Source organism: Etheostoma cragini, chromosome 14 (genome assembly GCF_013103735.1).
Source record: "Etheostoma cragini isolate CJK2018 chromosome 14, CSU_Ecrag_1.0, whole genome shotgun sequence".
Taxonomy (NCBI): Eukaryota; Metazoa; Chordata; class Actinopteri; order Perciformes; family Percidae; genus Etheostoma; species Etheostoma cragini.
In genome coordinates, this window is record NC_048420.1 from 13,750,022 (window position 1) to 13,775,998 (window position 25,977).

Below are 25,977 nucleotides of genomic sequence, written 5' to 3' on the forward strand. Positions count from 1 at the left end.
TTCCAGGTTATAATAGTTCTGATGCTGGGAACTTATGAAACTGACTAAATGAGTTATGAGCATAAGTTACATAAGGCAGGGTATGAACATGGTTCAAAAGGAGCTCCAAAATCACACCTACATTTGTAATATTAAAACATTCTTGAGAAATTAGCAAAGGCCTATTCATTGAATGGTAAATATGCAATATATAAAATGGTATCCATGGACATTAAAATAACTACTATCATAAACAATCAAGAATATTGGTTTGTAAAATATAGACCAACAAGGATCACATGCTGCACAACATAAAAAAAGCTGTGTCGACAAACCTTAATGCTGTATTACATCATTACCACATTCACTTCTAATACTTGCAGTAATAAAACCCCTTTGCTGGATGATTTCTAAACATTTTGTACACAACGATTGTTCTCATTATATTTTCTCATTACAGTCACATGTCTGTTAGTTGAAATGTAAGCAGTTAGAATGACTGTAGTTAATAGAGGAAAATGACCTTCTAACTAAATGCAGGTTCACACAGGCCTGAGAAGGAGTAATCTTTAATCTTTAATTAAAAATCTCCTCCGTCCATCTCATTTCTCCTCGTTTCCCTGCCTTCCTTCAAGGATTGGGGGAAGTTGCTCCTCCAGCTACCTTTCACCTCATCAGTGTGTGTTTGCGTTTCCATTAGCGTTTAGTGGCAAATGCAGTAGTGATGGTGGGAGTGGTAAGAAAAGCACAAGTTACCCCTGAGTGCTCTTTTCTCTCTATCTGCGTCGTGGACACACACATACACACACACCCTGCCAATAACAGCCATAAACTACAAAGACATAAACCGACACAAGCACACTTTTATCACCGCTAAGCTTGATTATGAACGCCTTGGCTGTAACCACAAACGGACGCAGACAGACACACACCCACACATCCCAACACAACTTCAGCCCCTCATCTCCCAGGAGAGTAATACACACACACACAGGAGAAAGGGGTCTCTTTCCCAATTACAACTCGAAGGGAGTGGGGGCTGGGGAAGCTGTGTGTCAGCGTGCATGTGAGTATGTGTGCGTGTGCATGTGCTTGTGCGTGTGTGTGTGTTTGTGTGTTGGCTTAAGTTGATCATAAAATTCCTGGAGATTGAGTTGATGGAGAGCATTATGAAAGGCCTATCAGCTGGTCCAATCGTCTCAGATAGCCTCAAGGCAGGACAAAGGATCTGCCCGCCGTTTCAACATTTATCTAAAGGCCTTTTACCGACACCCCTCCCCCTTCACTCTCAGCCCCTCTATGCCCTTCTCATTCTTCCTCTCTTCCTCTTCCTCACTATTTGATTTGCAATGTATACAACTTGAGCTGGAAAGTGAACTAAAATGTGGTTTTACCGCAATGCCCTTCTTCACACTGAAGAGTGAGACAATATCCCATCTACTGTACTTCAAACTACAGATTGTAGCCACATTGGAGAAGCAGCCAGAGAATCGCTCATTTGTGGTCAGATAATCAATAGAAATCACAAGCATGTTTGGATGAAATAAATGGTGAGTGGTGATGGAAATTGTTCTGGAGAAAAATAATGACAGCGAGACGGAAGGGGGAGTGACAGAGGGAAAAAGAGGAAGGTTTTAGGGGAAGGTCTGCATCAGGCAAAAATAATCTGATTAATTTACTGCTGTGTGGTATGAGGATGTGACACCAAGAATGAAGAAACAGCCATAACAGAAAAAAAAAACACCAAGAAAGAGAAAACACAGAGGCAGGTAGAGAAACAGAAAGAGAGAGAGCCCATCCCTTCCTTCTCCCCCCTCAACCACGAGTCCACACAAAGACTCTTTCGTTCCATTGCTCCACATAGATCTATACCTATGCATCCATACAAGACAAATAGTTAGATGCTTTCTAAAAAGGTAAAACCGAGAACTTTTGCAGTCACTATTAATTCTCGTGTAAAGAGCACTGTCTAAGCTTTAGTTTATGTAACTTAGGGTTAGATTAGGACTCTCACAACATATTGCCTCCTTCAAGGCGAGCCCTACCAATTGGGTAGTGAAGGCTGCCTGTGTGCAGCCTGAGAAGAGGTACTCCATAAATTGTGACATCTTGGGACAAAGAAGCACAAAGCTCTCTCCTTCACAGGATTAGTTGCTGTGAGTGCCTGTCAAAGGCAACGAACAGTGCCTTTACATGCATGGCAGTAACCCGGTTACTGTAAATTCATGCATACATGCAGCATGTCAGAAATCAGATGTCTCCCCTACCCCGCGGCCTTATTTTGGTAGCACAGCTTTTTTATTTCAACGGAATTAGAGATGGAACATGCTGACAGCCAGATGGAGCAAAGTTTTCCTCACAGCACAACCTTGATAATGGTCTACTGGTCGATGTTGGACAAATACTTAGTTACACTTTTAGAGGCTATTTTGTGTTAGCTTTAGTCTTAGTCGGACTTTGGACAGCCTTTCTTATAAATACGAGAACCCATTGCTCTGTGTAATTACCTTCCCGTTCACTCACCTGCCAGTTTCAACCTACACAAGAATTTTTGAATGTGCCTCCAAGCGTTAACAGAAATAACAACAAACGGAAAAGTGCAAAAAAATGAAAACCCCCGAGCTACATTAAATATGTGTTGCACTCCCACCACTTGTGTTTCAGTATGCCCCTTGAATCTTCAGCGCTACCACGAGCAGCCACAGACGAGGCAACAGATTGATGTATAGTTTCAGTCAGCTAGTGTTAAAATGCCACTAGGATATTGGTCAATGCTACATGCTTTCACCTGCATTAAAAAAGCAAACAAACTTGGACTGTAAAACATATGAAACACAACTTAGTGGGAGGCGCCTCTGTGCTGTCAATCTGTGTGTGATATCATATTCATTTGTAAATGTGCGATTGTGCACCCATAATTAAGCATTGTCCCTTCCTACTGAAAATGAGTAGCATACATAATTGGAAATATGCATGTGTGGGTGTATTGTGGGTATGGAATCTGTATGTATGTTCAGTAAACTGCACATTAATTTCCCTGGATATTATTGATTACAGCTATTTTCTAAATAACTAAATTTTCCTTGTAAAAAACTGCTAACTGGAAGCAATTAGACTGTAGTGAAATCTGAGCGTGCAGGCAGATTTCTAATTTTTTGTGTCAAAATTCGACACAGTTGTTTGTCAGAGAACGCTCAGATAAACAACTTGTACTTGCCTCACTGTGGTGGTCGCTACTAAGCCACACTATCTATCATACAGCCACAGGACACAGCTCAACAGCTTTAACATCTCTCTCTCTGTCAGTTAGAGGAAAAACAGCAACACACACACACACAGAAAGCAGGCAGCAGAGAGAGGAGACAAAGGAAGAGAAGTAGGGCTACAGTGTGGGAGGGTGGGAGGGACAGATCATGGGGGAACGAAGGGAGAAATAGGCGGGAAAATAGAGATGGGGTGAGCAAGGTAGAAGTGTGTCAAGGGAGAGAGAGAAAAAGAGAAAAAGGACAGGACAGGAAAACGAAAGTGGAAAGCAACATTAGAAAGCTAATTCAGCTATCTGGGCAAAAGGGGGCGATGAGAGGAAGATGAAAGAATAAAAGTGAAAGGCTAAGAAGTGGACACAGAGGGAAAGGTGTGCTAATAGTGGGAGAAACACAGACAAAAGACAGAGGAAAGAAAGGGAGAGGGAGAGGAATAGGAGGAGGTTTTTAGTTTGCTCTTTGTTAGAGTGAAGATCAGTGAGACTGACTCTAATCCAATATATAACATTGGCCTTTAATCTAACTTTTTCCTTGTACTGGAACACAGGCAAAGCTTTTCAAATAAAATTGGGAAAGGTAGACATGGAAGAACCAGCATTATGGCAGTGCTTTTTCCTCAACCTTTATTGTATGGTTGTTTTGTTTGATTCACCTTTTAATAATATCCAATGCTGAACAATGCTTGCCAAGAAACCAAGTTTAAAATAGATTTAATGAATGTTTTGTGATACATTAAAAAGACTGACACAGTATTTCACTCACACAACCATGATGAAGAAGAACTACAAATCAGCTGAGGAAAAACACCCATGTTTACATAGATGTCAATGGGAGGTCATGAATTATGCATGCTATATGGAGGGGTATGGCTGTGTAACACAATTTGTGTGTGTGTGTGTGTGTGTTTGTGTGTGTGTGTGTGTGTGTGTGTTGTAAGACTAGAAAGCCTCAAAGAGAGAAAATAAGAAAGGAATCTTTAAGAGAGAGAAAGAGAAGCTCCTGGTAAACACATTCATCTTCAGCTCACAGTGAGGTAATGCTGCCGAAGCTATCATAATACACCCCCCCCCACACACACACACACACACACAAACAAAGATATTCATTTTTTAAACGAAAACGTAGTAGTGTGGATGTCGTCCTAGGCATACATGCAAAAATACACTAAGTTCTGCAGGCAGCCTTTGAGTTCGGCAGAACATCCAAGTCCCAACCAACCTAAACCCCTAAAATGATTGCACACACACACAGCCGCTCACATGTGGAACCAAATCAAAACAATAACAGCCTTGCCTGCAGATGCTGGCTCACGTGACTGAAGCCACTGGCTCGCATTGTTTACAGCAAGGGACAGGACAGAAAGGGGAGAAGGAGGGAGGTGACAAATCTATAGTTCAGACAAACTGCTGCCTTGTTGATAGTAAGAACTCTCTGATCGGGTGGTGTGTGTGTGTGTGTGTGTGTGTGTGTGTGTGTGTGTGTGTTTAGTTACCATGCCGCCCATATGCAGGTGAAGCTAGTGAAACCAATGACAAATGTCTTTAAAGAACAAAGGACGGCACAAAGACAGAGGGAGAGATAGAGAGAGAGCGAGAGAGAGAAAGTGTGTGTGTGTGTGTAAGCAAAAGATAGAACGAGAGAGAACATTAAACAGAAACCCACAGAGAAGAAATACAACAATCTAAGCATTATCTCATTTGAGAGGTTGGATGGTGTGTGTTAATAAAGAGCCAAATTCCGAATGGGTACGAGGCTTTCAAATATCACGGTGATCACAAGAGCCAAAGAAAGTGTGATACATCAGGGATTACAAGATTGTAGGATGGATGAGTGGAGAATATATTTCCCTTTTTTTAAATATTAGGCTACATGTTTCAACACCACTAAAGGATGGGAAATTACTGTCACCTTGATTTCTTTTAAAAGTGGCCAAATGCGTGAGCTGGAGACCCAACAGACGACAGATTACCTTTTAAATGTTTCCTTTTGCAGAGTGCCATGTCTCTTATTTACAGTTTTGGTCCGCTGCCTACTCGCCGCATTAGAGTTTACTGGAAACACCAAAAACCACAGAGCCCTCTTATTGGATTATGAAGTAAAAGGATATTCTACTGTTGTCCTATTCGGGGGGAAAAAGTTGCCGCTCGGCCCCAGCAGATGGCTGTTAGATGTCAGACAAACCAATGGCTAGCTTTCAATTAACTTTATTGTTCATTACTCACAACATAAGGATGTGGAGGAAGACATCTGTGGGATACTTTTCACTAAATGTCTGCCTTATTTAACCGTGTATTGGACTCAACAATGCAAAGAGAGTTTAGAGAAATGATAACTTTTGAGATGTTGCATCTCAAATAAACTCAAATGCTATTCATGTTATTAAACATAATTCTTTTTTTTTTGTGAACTTTATTTATAAGTTTTCAATTTTCATAGAAGGAATGACAAAAATATAACATATTACCAACCCGTCCCAACCCCAATACCAAGGCTCAAACATATATAATAATAAAAACAAAAACAAAAAAAAACATAAAGAAACAAAAAGAGGTGGGTACACAAAATATAGCTACACACAGTTCCTGGACCTCACTTCACACTACTCAAACTGGAAACATTGTACAGCATCGTACCACCTTATACAATTGGTGGACAAAGGAGAATTACATCAATCGAGGGATACATTTTCAACAAATTCTATAAAGGGGGCCCAGGTTTTAGTGTATCTATCACGTGAATTATTCAGATTATATCTCAACTTCATTAAACATAATTCTGGCGAAATAACTCGGCAAATTAAGCAGATCTGTGCTAAAAGGTCCTTTGACGAATCTCACAGTAACACTAGTTTAAGTATGTGTGATTGCCGCTTGTGTGAAAAATAATCTTTCTGTTTTGTTGGAGGTGAAATTACATGCCGTTGTGCTAAACACATTATCGCCTGTACTGCCGTGTTAATATCTTTTTTTACATCTGTTAGTCCAGAAGGTGGATTCAAACAACATCTGGGAATTAACAGTAGTCCAGGCATCATGCCTTTGATTCAACACATGTTAGTATCTTATGAAGGTTTAGTCTACAAACTTGATACAATACTTTAGGTTTTCTGTGGTTATGACTCTAAATTGTAAAGAAATATGCTTTAAAAGTGTTTCTTTAGACCTTTTACAGCGTGACTCGGTTTACTCATATGCTTTCAAAATAGGTTCTTTTGATAATGATGATGGGCATTTTGAGGATTTTAGGTAAATTTTCCAGCAGCATGCAATTATATCCTGTCTTTCCAAACTGCTAATAGGCAGGTAATTGGTGTCCTTTTATTATCTACTATAACACTACAGTAGACACTATTGACAGGATGGAAAATGGTCCCAACTTTGCTTGATCAACGATGTGAGATTTTCCTGAGTGGCGGCACATATTTGTTGGGAAAGCAGTGGCACCTGCGTTCTGACCTGACATGATACACTGGTGGGTAATATGTCAGAGCTGATATCAATTGTGTGAAATCAAGACATCCATAACACACTTGTGTTAATACACGGATGAACTGAACCACAGTTAACAAGCCACACTAAACTATTTGACAGTCACAGAGCTTCACAGCATTTTTCCATGCTTTGTTCCAAGTCCTTTAGACAAACTCTCATCTAGGGGACCCTTTGGGATGAATCACATTGTTGCCTTTTAAAATTATCATTAGACTATGATAAGTACAAAAGCACACAAATTTGCTGTTTAGGTCACTTCTTTGGAGAAATAAAAAAGGATTGTGTCTCATTAGATTAAATGTACATTTAAGTGGCCCCACATTACAAATATGGCAAGCATGTCTGTGCCTGAATCTTGTTTTGTTTTGTTTAGTTTTGCATTTTTTTTTTTTTTATCTTCCTGCTCTGTAAAGCAGCTTGGAGTTTGTGAAAAGCGCTATATAAAAATTCAATTTATGATTATGTTAGTATTATTATTAAGCAGCTCTTGGGAGGAACTGATATGTTGCGTTGAGAATAATTAAGAAAAGAATAATTATTGTTCAAATCACGTTCAACTGTCATGAACAAAGAAAGGAAGTCTTTATAACATCCGGTCCGTAAAGCAGGCAGTGCTGATAATCTGAAACGTGAGTAAGTCGGAGTGGTATCACATATCGCGAAACCCACTTTCACAATCCCACGCACGCATGTCAAATAAGGGCACCTCCCCCGTACCTTCGCCTACCCCTCGGTCATGCTGCGCCCACTCTGCTTAACAGCGATAAAATTGATGAGCGACACTCAAATTAAAATGGTGCTACAAATATGACACTCTCATGCCGTGCTCTTAATTAGTAAATCTCCATTTTAATTAATAAAGCCTGTCAGCCTGACGGATATCAATAATTCAAAACAGTCAGGTCAATGGAGCTTCAAAATTGATGGCCGTAATTAGAAATAATGTAGGGAGGAGGTAGTTCTGCAGGGCTGGGTTTGTTTTTTAATAGGTTACACTTGAGAAGCATGGTGTCACCCCCCCGATGTGTCACAATGCCTTTGCCCCAAACCAAAACTTAGCCAGGGTCAGTACAGTAATGTTAATACTTTGTTATGGGAGGAGGTTCACTATTAATCAACTTGCAATCCCTATGCTGTACATTCGGAACTCAAGATTGATGTTTTTCATGTGCAGGTTTGGGTTTTTCTACATTCCAAAAGATAAAACTCTTAAAAGCAAAATACAAATGAGAACAAATTTTTCCAGGGTTCCAGGGGGGGATTTTCCCCCTGGAACCCGCTCATTAACGTGCCCAGTTTGAATAATAGTCTCACTTTATACCTAAGAGAATAGATGTTCACTTAACTAATTTCACCTCCTCATTAGTCCTTAGTGCTTCTGTCTGGACTCGATGTGTGACACCTGACACTGTCGTCAATTAGTACCACCTTTTATATACACCATAGACGACCATAATGCACATTTGTCGATAGAATCAATTAGAGCTTTTTTGTTTTCCTGTAGCACTCCGTGCTATCATCAGTCCATTGAAGCCAGGGACTATGGATTAGATCGAAAGCAGCAGAGGTCCCACAGAGCCCACTGTCACATAAACATTGGCTTTGCACTGTGTATTATAGAAAGCGGGCATGGAATAACTGAACACAAAACTACCATACAGACCCGTTAGCATCGATGTTGGACAAATTAGCATACTAGTGACATTTTCTGTGAGGCTGTAGATTTGATTCATCTGTTGATTAATGCCATCGATGCTGTCAGACCAACACATTTTGTCGCGCTCCCTTGACAGCAATAAAGAGTATTCAATCTCCAAAGAAGCAGCGTTATGTTTCTTTACAACATCAATAACTGCAAATAGATGTTTGCTGATGGCTTCAAAATGAATGTTACACATGATGTGTTAATTCCACTGCTAGCGTCAAAGTAATCAGCATACAACTTTTTGTTAACACTAGGGTGTAAAATATGTTGTTTAGATAAACGGTGGATTTCATTTGAAATGCATGCCTTCAATATCAAAAATTGTACAATTTTTACAATTGCAATAATTGATGTTGATGAACTGTTCCCCCACTCACACTCAACAATATTCAGCATGCTTAATTAAAGAGACAATTTGCATATAAATGTAAACTCACAATTCCAGTCCTGCGCCATCACATGGGGTTGTTTTCTCAGGAGCAAGAACATGTCGAATGAGCCAGCGCAGACCAAATCGATGCCGTTCTCACCAGTTTTCCATGGATATTGACAAAGAGTGAGGGATTGGTCTTTGATTGGTCTACGTGCAATAAAACTAACGCTTTGTTAACAGCGTGGTGGGGTGGCCCCATGAATACCAAACAACTGTTTCTGAGGTTTAGTACAATCAACTGAAGCCTTGAACAAAGCAAACTACAGTGAATACCTGTCAAACAGAGGGATAAAGTAGTCAATACAAATTGATATATTTAAATTATTCACATAGGCCACCGTTTAATGAGATAATCCTTCATTCCAGAAAATCACAACGGTAATCTTTGTATCATCTGGTTTTCTCCTGTGCACCTCACAATCTCATTTTGTCCCATTATACTAAATTGTATTATACTGACACACTAAAGATAGAAAGGGGGAGGTTAAAGAATGGATCTGATATTACAACGGTGCACATGTGTAAACCTGATTAAAATGTGATCAGTCTGATACAGTCTGATTTCAGCATGTTTGAACCTGGTTACCTGATACTCCCAGAATTGCAGGGGTCTCCAACCATTCTTCATCTCATAAGCTAAATGAAGCTTACAAGTATGAAACTGCAATACCCAACAAAATCTTAACTTCATGTCAAGGTTCACAACAACTATTTCACACTTATTTAAGCCCACATAGTTAGCTATATCACTGCAAATATTCGCATCAGGGTCCAAGAAAACATAACCACTTTACACTTCTATGGCCCACAAAGTTAGCTACCTCTCTTTTGATTTGTGCTAATTTTGTGTCTCAGTTTGTCAACTTATTGGCAAGCTACTGGAAATCTGCCTGTGAGCTACTTGTTGGAGAGCCCTGCTGTACAACAACATGCACCTGGTTCCAAAATAGGATCACAGACATTTCAGCTCACATGAGCCTGGCTCAGGACAGTGGATTGGTCCCTTCTGGCTGTTCTTAAGCCAAGATTAAAAACATTAGGCTTTTCCCAACAGGTTTCCTAGACAAAAAAACAGTCCCTCTAGAATTTTGTGATGTTGCAATCGCAACAATTCACACCAATTCAACCAATCACCGTGACTTTTCGCAAATTTGACCAATAACCAGAGTTTTCCTCAACTTAAACCAATCATAACAGTCCCACGTGCCGACTTTGTATCAGTATGTGACTCTGAGAGCAAATGACCAAGCGGGAGTGAGAACGGGTTGACGTCACACGTACGTGGCCATATTTATTTTCTTGTTTAACTAAACGTGTGTGACTAGAACATCTTACATTTACAAACCAAACATGTAGCAAAAGGCCGTGTAAAACATGTCAGACCGTCCAGCCAACCTGTGTACATTTTAACATCAATGTACTCTGTAAGGATTTTTTGCTCCGATGTTTCAATCCTGTCGGTTCTGCAGCAAAGCAGCGCTACTGAGTTCCCCCCCGCAACTGACGCACGCACAAAGACACACAGTGGATGCAGGAAAAAACGGAGATGAGACAGGGTGACCTAAACTGAGAACAGCTACGCTTGTTATTTTAAGTGCAATGATAAGTCCAATAAGTACTTTGACAAACTGTATGAATGTGTGTCCCAGGCCAGGATAGGAAATGAACTAACAATGTAAAGATCAACAAGCCACTGACAGATATGTTCATGTCTTAAATCCACCAGCAATTCTCATATTATACTAACAGTTTTGGTAAGGTCCTAGGAAAACTCAGACTACAGTAGTTTTATTCTCCCCAAAACAAGTTTCCTTTTCATTTTAAAGAACTCTTAAAAAAAAAAAAAAATCATTGCAACAAACATACCAAAAAAAACATAGCAATTTCTTCATAAAAGCTCCCATAACATCAGACATTTGGGGCCAAAACAATCTTAAAAAACTCTGCGCAATCCTGGAGGGACTGAATAAAACAACCTGTTGAGCTGAGCTCAAGCTGGCTAAATATGTACATTTGCTGAAATCCCTTCTTTAAACTTAAGATCCAGCTTTATTTATTTAGTTTCTTGCTTTCACTTTAACTGTTATTTGACTTTATTTACCACTTTGTGCTTTGTATAATTGTGTGTAAAATGTATTCACTAGATATCATTTAGTTTGTAGTCACTATTCAGGTTTTGCACAATACAACACAGACAAACAGTGTTTTGGAAGGACACATTAACCCTGTAAAAAATTAGGATAAATTCTTCTAGGTAGCCTGCAAACACACTCCAACCACATGTAGTGTTTTTGTTTGTTTTAAAACCATTTGTTTGGCATTGTTCTTATAAGAATGCATCAAAATCCATTCCCTTCAGAAAACTGTGTCGGCTAAAGTTGTCATTGGGACAAATCCCACAACGTGTGGAATTTTGGGAACCATAACAGTGGCTCAAAAACAGGAACCCTCTATTACACATGTTGGGCAAAGTCCTCTTTATATAAATGCAAGCACATTTCTGTTTGTTATTTTTAGCTGTGTGTAGTTAGGCCGATCTGATAGTTTAACAGAATACTAGATTCAACACACTTGGTTTGGTCAAGTAAATTGTTACAGAAAAACCTTCAGTGTTCAATCAGATAATAGTACACTGAGTCTGGGAGAGTGAGACGGTGAATGAGGGGGAGAAAGAGAGAGATCATGAGAGCTGTCTTTTCAGATGGTAATCGCATGGTTTCTAAACTCCACTGGCATTGAAACAAGGAAAACTGTTAACTTTGGCAAATGCCGAGTATCACTCTCCCTCTTTCCATCACTCCCTCTCTCTCTCTCTCTCTCTCTCTCTTTCTATCACTCACTCTCTGGTGAACCCACAATGCTCTCATGCACACGCCCCATCCTCCCCTGCTTTCTCTCATTTTGGGAATTTCAACTCCCTCCTTTGCTACAAACCAAACACATTGTGCAAAAGGAGTAATATCTTTAACATTGTTCCATAAAGGTATAAACGACCACAAGGACAAACAAAAAAATAAGCAGAGGAAAAACAATTAGATCATGAAGCCATGCAGCTTTATCAAAAGACAAACGATAATCTGACAGTCCCTTTGGGCCTCTTTTTGCTCAGGATGGGGCGTCTTTGGACCTGTTCCTTGTCTGAGTTGGCTTATGCACCAGGCCCCAAGTGTGGAACACATGGTTGGCTTAGCGCAATGAACTGGCTGCTTTTAAAATACACTGATCGTTAAAAACAAACTTTTTTTGGGGGCATTAAATTGGGTTTTGAAGTCCGCCCCACCAGCTTTAATCTACAGCTAGGTGGAATGGTCATCATTACCATATATCAGATTAAATGTGATCATTGTGTAGGACTTGGCTGTCAAAAAGAAGATATTACTGCATCATAGAGGACCAGCAAGGGATCCAATTGTTTTTAGAAATATGAGTAACCCTGCATCATGCTAGAAAAGGATTGCTGACTGCTTGAGGTCTACACAGAGAAGTAGATTTAAACCCTCAGATCTGTTGTTTTTAGGTTTTGCAATAATAAGCAGAGCACTCCCTCTCTTGATTTCCCCTTCAAATTAGGTTTTACTTCACTTCCCCTGCTAGCAATTAGTCCCCAGAATTCTATTTGTCAAAAGCCAAGCCATTTGTTTCCACTGGTCTGCCCCCGCCAGCTCTTGTTACAATTGACCGTTTCCTGCATAGAGAAAACATAAGCCCTTGGGGGAAGGAGAAGGCCCAGCAGCTGGCTAAAACCAGAGTCTGACAATGAGTAGAGATGTCTGAAAAGAGAGAATCAGACAATAAATATGGCGTAAACAAATCACAAATCTGCCACAGCAAGCAAATACTGCCTCTTTATTTCAAGGCACAGCACATTTAAAAACATTTCACAACGGAAAACATTTCTTTGGACATTTGGAAGTAGGGGCAATGCAGAAAATCATTCAATCATGGAATGACGCCTATTGATTTTTGTACCAAGATCTGACAAAATACTAGTGAAGTAAATGTGCTGTTAACAAATACGATGAAGGAGGCTACTCCATAGAGTGATTAGAGACCACAGACAGAACAAAATAAATGTCGCTACTCAAAACCCCTGAGGTCTAACGTCTATATGGCACATTGTCATTTTCACTCTATTTTCCCAATTATTGCAGACAAGGCACTGGGGTACTTCAGTGACACCCAGTGAGCTAGGAGACCTATTGTATCTGGGTTCCAAGGGGCCTGGAGAGCCATCAAACAGTCATACATTTTCTTGGTAAATCACCACCAGAGAAAGAATTTTTGAGAGTGCAATTAACAACCTCAAGGTCAGACTTATCTGGAGAATTAGCTGGGAAAATAAAATCCTCGGGCATTCTCTCTCTGGTCCCTCTTTTACTGTTATCCTCATAGCTACACACTTATACACATGCTCAATCCAATTCCTTTACCCTTTTGTCCTCTCCACACATACATTTATTTCATCCTTTTACCTCATCCCATTTCCACCATCCCTCCAAGCCTCCTCCCTCCCTCCTTGTCTCTTTTAAAGATAAATGTTACTTTGCGGTCTGTGGCGACACCATTTCTTCCCCAGTGAAGGGAGCACTTCACTGGGGAAGGGAGCAGGGATGAAAATTGGTCGCAGGTGTGCAGAGGATAAGAGCCATTGATCTTAATCCTAAGGCAATAATGTGCAGTGAGGAGGTCACTATAGGGATATCTGAGAAAGAAGCTCGGGGTCATACCGGCTGTTAAAATGTGGCAAGAATGAACTTCCCCTGTTTTTGATTGTGTGAGCACACTTTACAAATTGGACTGAAATTGATTTTCTTTTAACTCTGATTTTGCAGTTGGTTTGATTTAGCACTTGACAAGCACAATATATTGTTGGATTTTGATTACCAGGCTTTGAAGTGCCACACACAAAATAATTAGATGTCTGGTCTGTGCTGTTGGCTAGAAATCAGACTTTTCATTAACACATAAAAAGCTTATGACATTAGGAATGGATGGCTGGCTGAATATTTGAAAGCATGAAACAATTCCTTATTTCTACAGAAACCTTAGAACACCCATCTTTTTAAACTCAGTTACTAAAACTAGGTCATGGGGCACACGTATAAACTCATGTAAAAACAGGTATACAGGGGGGTTTGAAAGTTTTGGCACCCCAGGTACAAATTTGTATTAATCTGCATAAAAAAGCTAAGTAAAGATGGAAAAATCTCCAAAAGGCATCAAATGACAGACTAAACATTTGTATAGTACAGTATGTCACACAAGTTACAGAAAACAATAAAATGGTGTTTGCAAAAGTTTGGACACCCTGCAGAGTTAATACCTTGTACTGCCCCCTTTGGAAAGCTGAGACCTGACAGTGTCAGGGATTGTTCTCAATCATTGTCTGGAAAGACCAGGTGATGTCAATCTTAAGGTTTTAAATGTCCAGACTCATCTTACCTTGGCCCAACAATCAGCACCATGGCTTCTTCTAAGCAGTCTAGAAAACTGAAACTAAACTGAAACACAATCTATCCAGAAAGACCTGGCAGACACTGGAGTTGTGGTACACCATTCCACTTTAAAGAGATACTTGTACAAATATGGTCTTCATGGAAGAGTCTTCAGAAGAAAAGCTCTTCTACGTCCTCACCAAAAATATCAGCGTTTGAACTTTGCAAATAAACATATCGACATGCCTGAGGCATTGTGGAAGTTCTGTGGACCGATGAGGTTAAAATGCCGCAATGGGCAAAGGTACTTTTGGAGAAGAAAGGGCACAAAATATAATGAAAAGAACCTCTGTCCAACTGGTAAGCATGGGGTGTATCAATCATGCTTTGGGGTTGTATTGCAGCCAGTGGCACAGGGAACATTTAACGAGTACAAGGAAAAATTGATTCAATAAAATTTCAGCTAATTTGATGCCATCGGTGAAAAAGCTGAAGGTAAAGAGAGGATGCTTCTACAAATGGATAATGATCCTAAACACACCTCAAAATCCACAGTGGATTACATCAAGAGGCGTAAACTAAAGGTTTTGCCATGGCCTTCATAATCTCCCGACTTCAACAAAATTGAAGATCTGTGGATAGACCTTAAAAGAGCAGTGTGTGACAGACAGACCCGGAATTTAAAGAACTGGAAGACTTTTGGAAGGAAGAATGGGCGAAGATACCTGAAACAACAATTGAAAGACTCTTGTCTGGCTACAAGAAGTGTTTACAAGTTGTGATATTTGCCAAAGGGGGCAGTACAAGGTATTAACTCTGCAGGGTGCACAAACCTTTGCCGGCACCATTTTTTTTTCTGTTATTTTGAAAGTGTAAATGATGGAAATAAAATATAATTTTTTTTGACATATAAAAACCAATGTCTAATGTGTCATTTGATGCCTTTTAGAGATGTTTTCCATCTTTCCTTGGCTTCTTGATGCACATTAATACAAATTTTCACCTGGGGTGCCCAAACGTTCAAACCCCACAGTAGGTTGTACCATTTGCATATGTTATTCATTGAGAGCACATAAAATATGTTTGTGATTATTTGAAGGGCCTCCTCTCTACATACAGCCTTTATATGGCATTTCTTACTGGGCAGGAGATTCCCACTGATAGAAAGGAACAGAAAAAGCTCAGCATGTGTTGGCAGAGAACACTATTGAAACACAAAAATAAAAACTCATAATACCTGGCTTCTCAGCTGGTATGCCACACCACTGAATTTTCACAAGGCTTTGGATATTTTGTCGTCATGCTGATACGTAACACAGATACAAGAAAACCATCCAAAAGCAAAACCCAATCTTTGTCTCTGGTTGTTTCTACTTTTGTGGGTGCATTTGGCTGGCAAATCTCACATTAATGATGGTTCACAAATGCCTGGACAGACAAAATAAAAATACAACATACTTCTGGAATTTTGGCTAGAGTGACAACTTGGGTGTGTTATTGAAATGCTGTGTGTGTTCACACTAACAAATAGAAATATGTGAAGCTTTTTTACAGGTTGGGGTTTCTCTTAACCAGTATATCAGAATTGGTGCATGTTGAGGGGAAATCTGATCCAATTCATAAAAGATTGCCCATGGCTTTCTTGTTGTCAGGTGTTCTCATTAGGAGGATATAGAGGAACTTGGTTTAAAAAGTGATCGTCCTTGAGCTGAGGAAACATGCTGAACTTGTGCAAGGCCGGTGAGATGATCAATAAGCCATTCCACAATAACATAAATATCAATGTCATGGCAAATCCTATGCAAGAGGTAATTAGCGTGGAAGTGGTGTAAAACGTTTGTCTAATCCATGTGATAGATTCAATTTAAAAAGAGATTCTTCTTCTTAATGGGCAACAAGAGAGAACAAAATAATGGTTCATCAGCAAATAACTATTCAGGATGCACTGCAGTGATAAAAGGTACTCAGACATTTACTGTACTTTACAGCAAGTTGCCATCGATTGGACTCCTCCAGCAGCATGAGGAAAGTAATGGGGAGTGATGTTCGATAACAGCACAGTGCTTTACAAGGTATTAGTGTGTCACATTTAATAGTGAAAGAGTGTTGTTTCTTTTATTAGATGGCTCTTCGATGCCATGGACTATTGCCTATTAATGTTTAATTGCCCTGTAGTGGACCAGCTTCAGTGATGGATTATGCTGACCATTTTAAAATAATATTTGTTTTAGTGTGTATGGTGTAAAGAGAGTCACTAAATGTGTGAGGGAACAGCTCTTGCATCAGCATAACTCATTAATTTGTATTGGGCTCTGTGTTGCAAGAAAGTGGTGTCTATTTTGGCTACAAGGCTACAGTATGTCTAACTGTCTTTGCTATGGAGAAGGAAAGACATGAAAGAGGGTAACAATATAATTTACCATGTTAGTTGACTAACTCTCATGCCCTTGAGTCAGTGTTGCACCCTATTTTCAATTTGAGAAACCACCAGAGGCATGTCGTTTAAATATCTATAACCATAATTGCTTCAGCAAGTTAAGGCAACAGCATGGGATCCTTCCAAAAATGACATTTTCCACAAAACCCTTCAATATGTAGGACAAGGATGAAATCTTGTACTAAGTAAATGTTGGTACAGAATTACACAATACATTCACTCCAACATACAAACACCACTGATGTGCAGTGTGACATGTATAACGGAATATAGTAAAATATACTGTATGTAATCGAATAACATTGCATTTAGTGCTCTGAAAAGTAGTAACATTAACAAAATGGGATTTCAGCCCATGTTAACTTTGTCCTATTTATGAGATGACATATGTATGTCATAAACCTTCAATGAACTTTGCATGTAGAAACCCAAGCCAAACTCTTTCTAAAGCAGGAATCAGAGTCTCACTGTCCAAGAACTCACACACACACGCACAAACAGTTCTACCTGGCGTGAGGGACATCAATGCTGGAGGAGACCACTTTGCGTTTCTGCTCCAGCAGTGACACGGATCGGGTGTCGGGGTCCCGGCCAACACGCTTGCCGTCCGCCACCCGCTGCTCCTCCACTGCCTCTGGACTAAGGGGGCCGCCTTCCACCTTATGGCTTTCTGGAGCTCCGTTACTGGAGCTCTGCTGGAGAGGGATGCAAAGAAAATGATGTCAGTGTATGTACGCAAGTTAGTAACAACGCTGATATGAGCCATGCAGCAGTCTTGCACCGTAGCCACGGTAACCACCATTTGATTAACGTTCACTTTAAGTTTGTGTTGATGTTCGGAAGCAAGGTGGCAAATATGACCTGGACTATTTGAAATGTGTTTTTTGTACATTGAGGATAAAAAGGGACATAAATGACAGGTTAGGTAAAACATCTTGTTTTGTGGGTCTTTATTTTTATTTTGTGCAGTTTTCATATTTATTTTATTCACTTTTTTATGTTTGTCATGGCCCTCCTCAACCACAAAATAGCATTTCTCCTATCTGAAAACGCCCACCTGTAGCATTTTAAAAAAAACACAGTCCAACATCATCTGTTCTCTTACACAACAGCAATGAATGGCATGCTTCGGCACATGAATCTCACTCTCACACACACACACACACACACACACACATCCACACACAGCCATCAGGCTCTTAGAAACAGACAAGAGAAAAAGCCAAAGCCAGAGTGAAACACACAGAGCATTGAGGAGTATGACATGCAGTTCAGTGTGTGTGTGTGATCTAGATCATTATCTCAAAGCATTACATGACAAGAATAGGGTTGACAATGGAAAAGGCAATAGCACCCTGTAGTCAATCACTCACAAACAAATTCACACACAAACATACCTACCCACAGAAACCAAAATTTATTTAGGTTAATGTGGTAAAAAAAAAACAGAAGAAACTATTATTGAGCATCACTCATGATACAGACTGGTCGCATGAACACTCAGTGGTGCGCTAAGGCTCTGTGAAAACACAGACTTGAGTAAAACAACAAGATGGATTACAGGGGCTCGGGGAAGATTAGGTGTTGCGCGTGTGACAAGTGCACTTCTCGGATAAAACCAACAGCAATTCCTTCCTTTCACCAGGTTTATGAATAATGGCATTTCACGGCGCCAGGAAATTGTAAAGCGTGCCAAATCAGTTGTGAAATGTGAGTTGCATGTGTCAAAGCTGTATGCGTGTGCTTGTGCACATAGAACAAAATACCCCAAGTGTCCCTCATACCTCCCCTCTCTTTATTAACTAAACTGGTACAAAAAACACTAGCTAATTCATGTACACATATTTGTTTTTTAATAATAGAAGAACCCTTACATTATTCCATCTGACTGTTTTAATGTTAAAACAAGGTCAATTTGTGATAATGCTTGATAGAAAAGTATATAACCTACAAATCTAGTGGTTACGTGATGGAAATAAATCAGGGTTTGAATTGCAACCGCAATACTGGTCAGAAAAATCGCAACTAAATATTTTCATTCAGCCCCAACTCTTTTGGTGAATTACAAAAAGTTATTCTGCAAGCAGAACTGAAATATACGACTACCTTTTTGAGTATTTTTGCCAATGAGACATAAATACTTTTAAAGGAAACAAGAACAAGAATGAGAAAAAAAGATTTACATTGTATGTTTTAGACCTGTTTATAGTACACATAACACTTACATAAACACATACTCCTCCTCTGCCCTAAAAGATTACCCATACATCATCACAGGCAGCTTCCAGACTTGACCCTGCGGTGGCTGTGGTTCATGCTGATGCTGCTCAGCCAACCAATAAGGACGACGCCAGTCCGCCTGCCTGGGATCACCGCTTCAGAACAAAGAGTCACTCAGCTCCTGTCAACAAGTTTGCTTCATTGACTCCCACATCGACGTACGATCGTCGCAAACAACAGTGAGGACAACAAAAGCGCCCAGCAAAACAAAAACAAGTAAACGCCTCTTTGTTAGCAGCGAGAGATCTGTGCAGCATTACTCACACAACACACACTTGCACAAACCAACAAGTGGCATCTTGCACCCCCCCCCTCCAGATCAGGGGGCATTCGTTTGCCATACCGGGCAATGTGCCAAGCATCCAGATTCTTTGGAGCATGCCACCTGTTGCCAGCCGAGGGCGCCTGCGTTGTTGGCTGTACAGCTGCTGCTCAAAACAGGGTGGCATGCCCTCACAAACAACCCCCCCCTCCAACCTTTTAAGAAGTCAACTCAAACTCATCAAACATACAAATACACAAATGGTAGAGAAAGCGCACACACATGCACACAAAAAGCAACACAGGTTTGCATGTGAACACGCACGCGCACACGCACACGCACACGCACACACACACACACACACACACACACACACACACACACACACACACACTAACACACACACACACACTAACACACACACACACACACACACACACACACCTCCTCCTCATTTCATTTTGGCCACAGTGGGAATTGAGTGCTGAAAGACTATTGTGCTAAAGGGCTACGCTCTCAGCCTCAGCTGCACTAGTCCAGCATGCACCGCTGACTGTAACAGTATTGTGTGCAACAGCTTTTTGGAGTGCAGCACAGCAAACACAAATGTGCAAATGCAAAACACGAGAACCCAAGTTTACAATGCATTTCTCGTCACTCAAAGCCTTAACAGTTCTCCTAACAGCTGTTGCATTCCTCTTTGATAAGATTTGACATGTGAGCAAGTTTTAAACTTTAATTTACAACTTCATTTGAGATTAACAAGCAGTTCAGAGTGTTGCTGCTGTATCTGTTTCTGATGTACAACTTCCTTATATCTCACATTTGCATGAAGTGAACAGTCCAGCATATGTGTGGTAACAAACAGCAGCCAAACATTTCTGTTTTGGTTACAGAAATAATACTTACGACTACAGCCCAAATGACTTCATCAATAACATATGAAAACACAACACACATATAAATGCAAGAAGGCAAAAAAACCACACCAATCAAAATGAATCAAAATCAGATCGTAAACAAGCCATTATTTGGTCACATGCCTTTCTCAGTCCCTCCCTTGCTATAAAAAAGGACCGAACACGAGCACACACACTTCCCTTATGCCAGAAACAGTGTTTTCATCCATGAGCAGGGTTGGCTTCTCTTCCTCACGCAGTCTTTATCTGAGGCCATGTGACACCAAGGAATCCACGTTGAAAACGAAGGCAATTAGGTCACTGCTAATCGGGACTACACAAACTTACTTCGCTGTCTCTAATGTCACAGGAACCCCATAGTTTCTACCTCATGTTAACCGTGTTTAAACAATAGTTACATCTTGTACAGAATGGGTTCACATAAAGCCATACAATATTGTTATTAAAATGAATAGGCCAAGCTGTATCTTCAATGACAATGTCTATGATACATTCTATGTGCACTTAAAGCCATACGGAAAAGGCAAATTTGTCTGTATTAAATGTGATATAAATCATAAGTCTATGTGCAAAACGTGATGAGCGTGTTTGTTTGCATCGGTTTTCCCACCCACTAGCCCACATAAACATTGCGCAGGCCCTATCAAGCCCTTTGTCCCATACATCTGATGTCACCAAATGTCATGATATATCGCAGTATTATTATTATTCTCGGTGGTTCTGGTTTTGTGCCAGCTGGTTACATTTGACATCAGTGGCGGCAGCAGCGACAGCGGTGACACCGTTAAATCCGATCCGTAAAGGAAGCGCTTAAACGCCGCAAAACACCGCACAATAAAAACAGTGAAGCGCTGCTTGCAGCGGCGCTTTTACACAAACAGACACACACCTTCATGCTGGACTTAAGCGGTCCTTTGGCTGCAGTGTGGTTGAACCCCGCGGCTATCTCCTCCTCGGAGAACTCCTTGAGGCTCCCGTCCTGCATTAGCACAGTGTAGACGCTGCGCCGGGTGTCTACAGCCGAAACGTCTCTGTTTTCCTGCTTGACAGCCTGGACCACTCCTGTCACCGGGGCACCGTCCCCCGTCGGACTCGGCGCATAAACGCGACTACCGAGGATCGAACGTTTCACTAAACGCCTTGTATGCATGTTTAAAAGTGTCTCACCAAATTCAGAGCCGTTTGCCGGTTAATTTAAATCATTAAACGTCGAATTATAACCGGTAATCAACGTTGACAAAAACACAAAACCGAAGCGGGTAGACTACGCGCCCTGATAAAATGTTAGAAAGCGGCAACATACTCGGTAAGCAAAAACTCCGAACAGCGTACTAAATGCACCGTACTGAAAAGCACCGAACACTGAAGGAAAACTCGGAATTAGCACCCAACAAAAGCCGACAACACGAAACGATTCGTTCGCCGCTAAACAACCTCTACATCCAACCGGCTACCAATCTTCCTCCGTTCGACTTGTTTGTTTTGCCCACTGCTCCCTGCAAGCTCAGGGGGCGGCGGGAAAACACGGAATATCCGCTATTTCAGGAACCGAAATAACATTTGTACACGATTAAACAAAATTGCTGCTTATCCATGAATTAATGACTTACACATCGAAGTACGGAAGCAAATACGTCGAATTATTTTATTTCGCTCGGGCCCATACATCTCCATGCCTCCTCGGATGTTTAAAACTGTCGAAAAAACAGCCGTTACGTGACTCCAGCTCCGGCTGCTGCGAGCTCTAGTCCGCGAGTGGCGAAGACCGAGCAAAGCCTCAACCGGCGGAATGCTGCCTGTAAACATGTGCGGTCCGGCGGCCAAGGCGGGCTGCAATTGGTCGTTGCAGCACACGCCTCCACAAGTCCCCACCGCTCCCCCTTCTCCAACAGAAGGTAATGCAAGCCGGGAGGATGCTCAATTCAAAACAATGACGCAAGGATTGAGAGGAAACGAGAGGGGATGGTAATGGCAGGAGGGGAAAATGGGAATTTAGGCTACTGAAAGAAAAACTTTGACCAGACAGACACGCTTAATGTTATAACCTAGTTGCTAAATGCATATAGCCTACTTTTCAGGTGCCATGGGACTTCTAAATTACTAAGATCTGGTTCTAAAATGAAAATAACTAAATGCACTGATCTTGTTTTTGTGAATGTAATGACAACAATAAGACAGCAGCCATATTGTTCTTTATTACTGTTCTGTATTACTGCTCTTTATTTCAACACCACACATTACGGCTCTCACAGGTGGCTATAACACTCATGTAAGCTGCACTATGTACTAAATAAGAAACCTAAAGTGTGATCTCCCAATTTGACTCAAGTAGTTCCTTTCTGAGAAGGAAAGATGTCTGATAACCGTGTCTATTTGGATTAGAGAGATCAGTGTTCAATTAGTGATAAATCAAGTTTAGCAGAGGACATGCCAGCAGACAATAAGTCTTATTAATGTCAAAAAATGATTTGGAGTTTATAATCTTTATACAATTACACTGCCCCCAGTGAATACAAAGACACAATGGCACAATTTATTATATATGTATATATTTTTAATAGAACAATTCATGTCATAAAATATTTACATGCAGAGAATGGAAACAGGACAGAGATGAGTGACCATAACTTCCAAAACAGGCTTTGCCCTGTGTTCAAAGGCCGGTGTCACCATAGAATTGTCTGCTTGTTGTAGGGTGAACAAATGGTCTCGTTACGGGAGTGGAGTTGAAGGAGAGGCAGCAAGGGAGCATTTCCCTACCTCCACCAAACCCCAATTCCCTGAGTGTGTGTGCGGTTGTGTGCATGTTAGGGGGGGGGGGGGAGTCCTGATTAGATTTGGCACTAAAACACTCCCTTTGACAGATAATTTCCAAAGAGGTCATTTATAGCATTCTGTGAATACCATTATATCCAAATAATGGCACCAGCCTGTTCCACATCCACATCACTTGGTAGGAACTATCGGCTTATTTTTTTGGAAATGATTTTTAAATTAATTTGTTAATACTGTCTTTATTTACCAGTTTATGCTCATAAACTACTGGTTGTGGATTGCATTTAAATCCTCTATCACTGTAGCATTGCTGGGAGAACTTACATCATTTTAAATGTCTGAAGTCTAATGAAACATGAGTTAAGGCTGGATAAGCTGTCATATTTTGATGTGGGCGGAAACAGATGACACACACACATTCTTTTCTGCAAAGATTGGAGATAATGTAACCGTAAAAGATATTTACAGCAAAAAGCATTGGCCCTGTTACACTTGATAACATCAAACATTATTGACACATTCAGCATTTTTTTTGTTTTTATGTTTTTAAACACAAGTACCACACTCACGGTTTCTTAAAATGCATGTACCAAAACATTGTACCATATTTCTGACATTTGATTGGTTACTTCTTCTCAGAACTCAAAAGCTATATGACAACATGTTTTTTGTTTTCTTTCAAACAAGGCAGACATACATCAGTGCTCTTAACAGACAGGTTTTAAAATGATACCACTCATTGTACAAATAATATAAAGCTTACATAAAACTTCCAGCAAGAAACAGTTGGTTAAAATAGTGCTTCAAGTATATACAAGCCTTGGCTGGCCGACGTCAGTACAAGCTACAAACAGACAGATATGGTTTTCTTCAGTGCTACAAGTACGTTAAAAAGCATTAGATATTCAAATTGTGCAGATATGTAGCTGGATAAGCAATATATAAATGCAGTACCATGATATTAAACCTTGTGCTTTAAAATTCATCCGGGATGCCAACTAAAGACTGTATACTGTACCAAGAGTAGCCTATGCTCAAAAAAGCATGACAACCAAATATATATGTATAAATAATCAATAGATTTGTATTAATAATGCAAGTTTGTGTAATTTTTCTCACATTACACCTCTTTTGAATTTGTTTTGACCCATGCAAAATGACAAAACGGAAAATATATTCTCATCATGTTTTAGTTTTTTTTTTAAACAATGTATTCTGTCAAAAAAAGTCAGGGGAAAGCGTACCTTTACTTCTCAACTCAATTTCATTTAATATCTTAATACAAATGCTAGAAACTTCTAGAAAACCCTATTAACTCTTCTTTCACTCATACTCGTAACATTCACAATTACACAACAATATGCATCTTCAAATAAATATGAATTTCACAAAATAATGTTGATATGGACTGTAAAATGTCAAACTAAATTTGATGTGACCTTAAGCTTGTGTGAAACCACATTCCTTCCTTTGTCTCTTGGCTTGGTTGCAGTGAATAGTCTAAAAAAATATATGTATGTGTGTAGTAGTCAAAAAGTCCTCATTTCTATTTGGTTGCGTAATCTATCCAATTGTTTCAACTAACCATTTGGCCAAAAATAAGACCATCTTTTGCTTTATGTGCCTAGAACCTATTCACAGGAATTTCAAGCAGAGAATCCTCAGTGGAGGTGCTGCCAAACCTGACAAAAAATAGCTTGAAATACACCATCTGGCACCTCAATAAAACATGACACTGAGTCACCTAAAAGAAGCTAGAAAGTCACTCGCAGCTGCAGAAGGGGCATACAAACAAGGTTTCCTTCATATGTATGGTTAAGTGCATGTATTTCATCATTATGGCACGGAATTCTTAGTATCTTTTTATATCACAGGCACAGATCGTGTACCGAGCTAACCCTATTTTTTTTTTATTTTTTTAGATGCTTCATTTATTTGATCATTTTCAACAATCAAGTGTTGTTAAATGTGTCCATGATACGCACTGTCAAAAAAAGACAAAAGAGGAATTTAACAATGATTCAATGTGCACTCATCCACGATTAATGCCCAATAACTGAGGTACTACAGTTCCGTTTGTACTAGGCCAACCAGTACCAATGACAATCACTGTGGTTGATAAATTAAATGTTAAGATATGATAAAACCGTACCCAAGCCATAAAGAGGACACTCATGCATTGATGATGGATGCTGTGGTGTGCCATTTTCCCCAAGTCATGCACGAAAAGCATGCTTGGTAGCAGGTTCACAGCACTACAGTGGCGTCTGTCAGATGTTAAGAAAGGAGGCTTCTCCCAACCCGCTACAGATAAAGACGACGACGGGAAAAAAGTTAGAGTCGGGATGTTTCCCGGCTCAGACCTAACTCTCCGACACTCTCATAGTCAGGCTCTGTCTTGGCAGCGTCTGACCCATCTGCCCCCGGCCCAGCCCTGTGGTCTTCATCCGAGCTACCAGTCTTTGGGATGCGGATGGTTTCGTAGCAGTGATCCGTGCTGTCCAAGTTGGGGTCTCCGTCCGGCTGGGGCTTGTCCGGCTGGGCGTAGATATCTCGGACGGTGGCATAGAGGTCACTGGAGGAAGAGGCCGGGACGAGACCTTTGATCTCTGCAATGCTGCTGTAGTCGTGCTCTTTGTCGTCCTCGTTCAGAGCATCGTCACAGTTTGTTTTGTTGACTGTAGAGTACATTGCTAGCTGAAGGATAGAGAAGAAACCCATGTGAGTTGACCTTATTTGGTATAAAATTGTCATAAACTACATGTATTGAGTTTAAAGGAATGTGAACACAAAAAAAACTGTCTGATGCATTTGTATCAAAAGATCCCCTGGTAGGTTTCCCCCCCCCCCCCGCATAGCATATTGTCTGATGCAGTCTTTTACCAGTTTCTTTTTTTTAAATCCTTTTGGAGCTTGGAGCATCAGCATTCACAGAATAAAGTACTGCTGTCTCTGGAGAGGAGACAGCAGTTTGGGGAATAAGGGAGTTTAACACAC

The 25,977-nt window shown here is 40.4% G+C and overlaps 2 protein-coding genes across 5 annotated transcripts in view; both read right to left on the reverse strand.

Moving 5' to 3' along the window:
* The window catches only part of znf704 (zinc finger protein 704), a 47,917-nt gene extending 25,924 nt beyond the window's left edge, over positions 1-21,993 (reverse strand). The window contains exons 1-2 of one of the 3 annotated variants that reach the window (XM_034891145.1): positions 21,095-21,993; positions 17,251-17,435 (exon numbers count right to left, since the gene is read on the reverse strand). In XM_034891145.1, coding sequence (XP_034747036.1) covers positions 17,251-17,435; positions 21,095-21,355 — 446 coding nt within the window. In that variant the 5' untranslated portion in view covers positions 21,356-21,993. Of the gene's footprint in view, positions 1-17,250; positions 17,439-21,094 lie in introns of all 3 variants that reach the window. The other 2 variants (XM_034891144.1, XM_034891143.1) reach the window with 2 other exon arrangements.
* A 757-nt stretch (positions 21,994-22,750) lies between these two features.
* The window catches only part of pag1 (phosphoprotein membrane anchor with glycosphingolipid microdomains 1), a 48,937-nt gene continuing 45,710 nt past the window's right edge, over positions 22,751-25,977 (reverse strand). For both annotated transcript variants that reach the window (XM_034891147.1, XM_034891146.1), the window contains one exon: positions 22,751-25,677. In XM_034891147.1, coding sequence (XP_034747038.1) covers positions 25,315-25,677 — 363 coding nt within the window. In that variant the 3' untranslated portion in view covers positions 22,751-25,314. The remainder of the gene's footprint in view (positions 25,678-25,977) is intronic.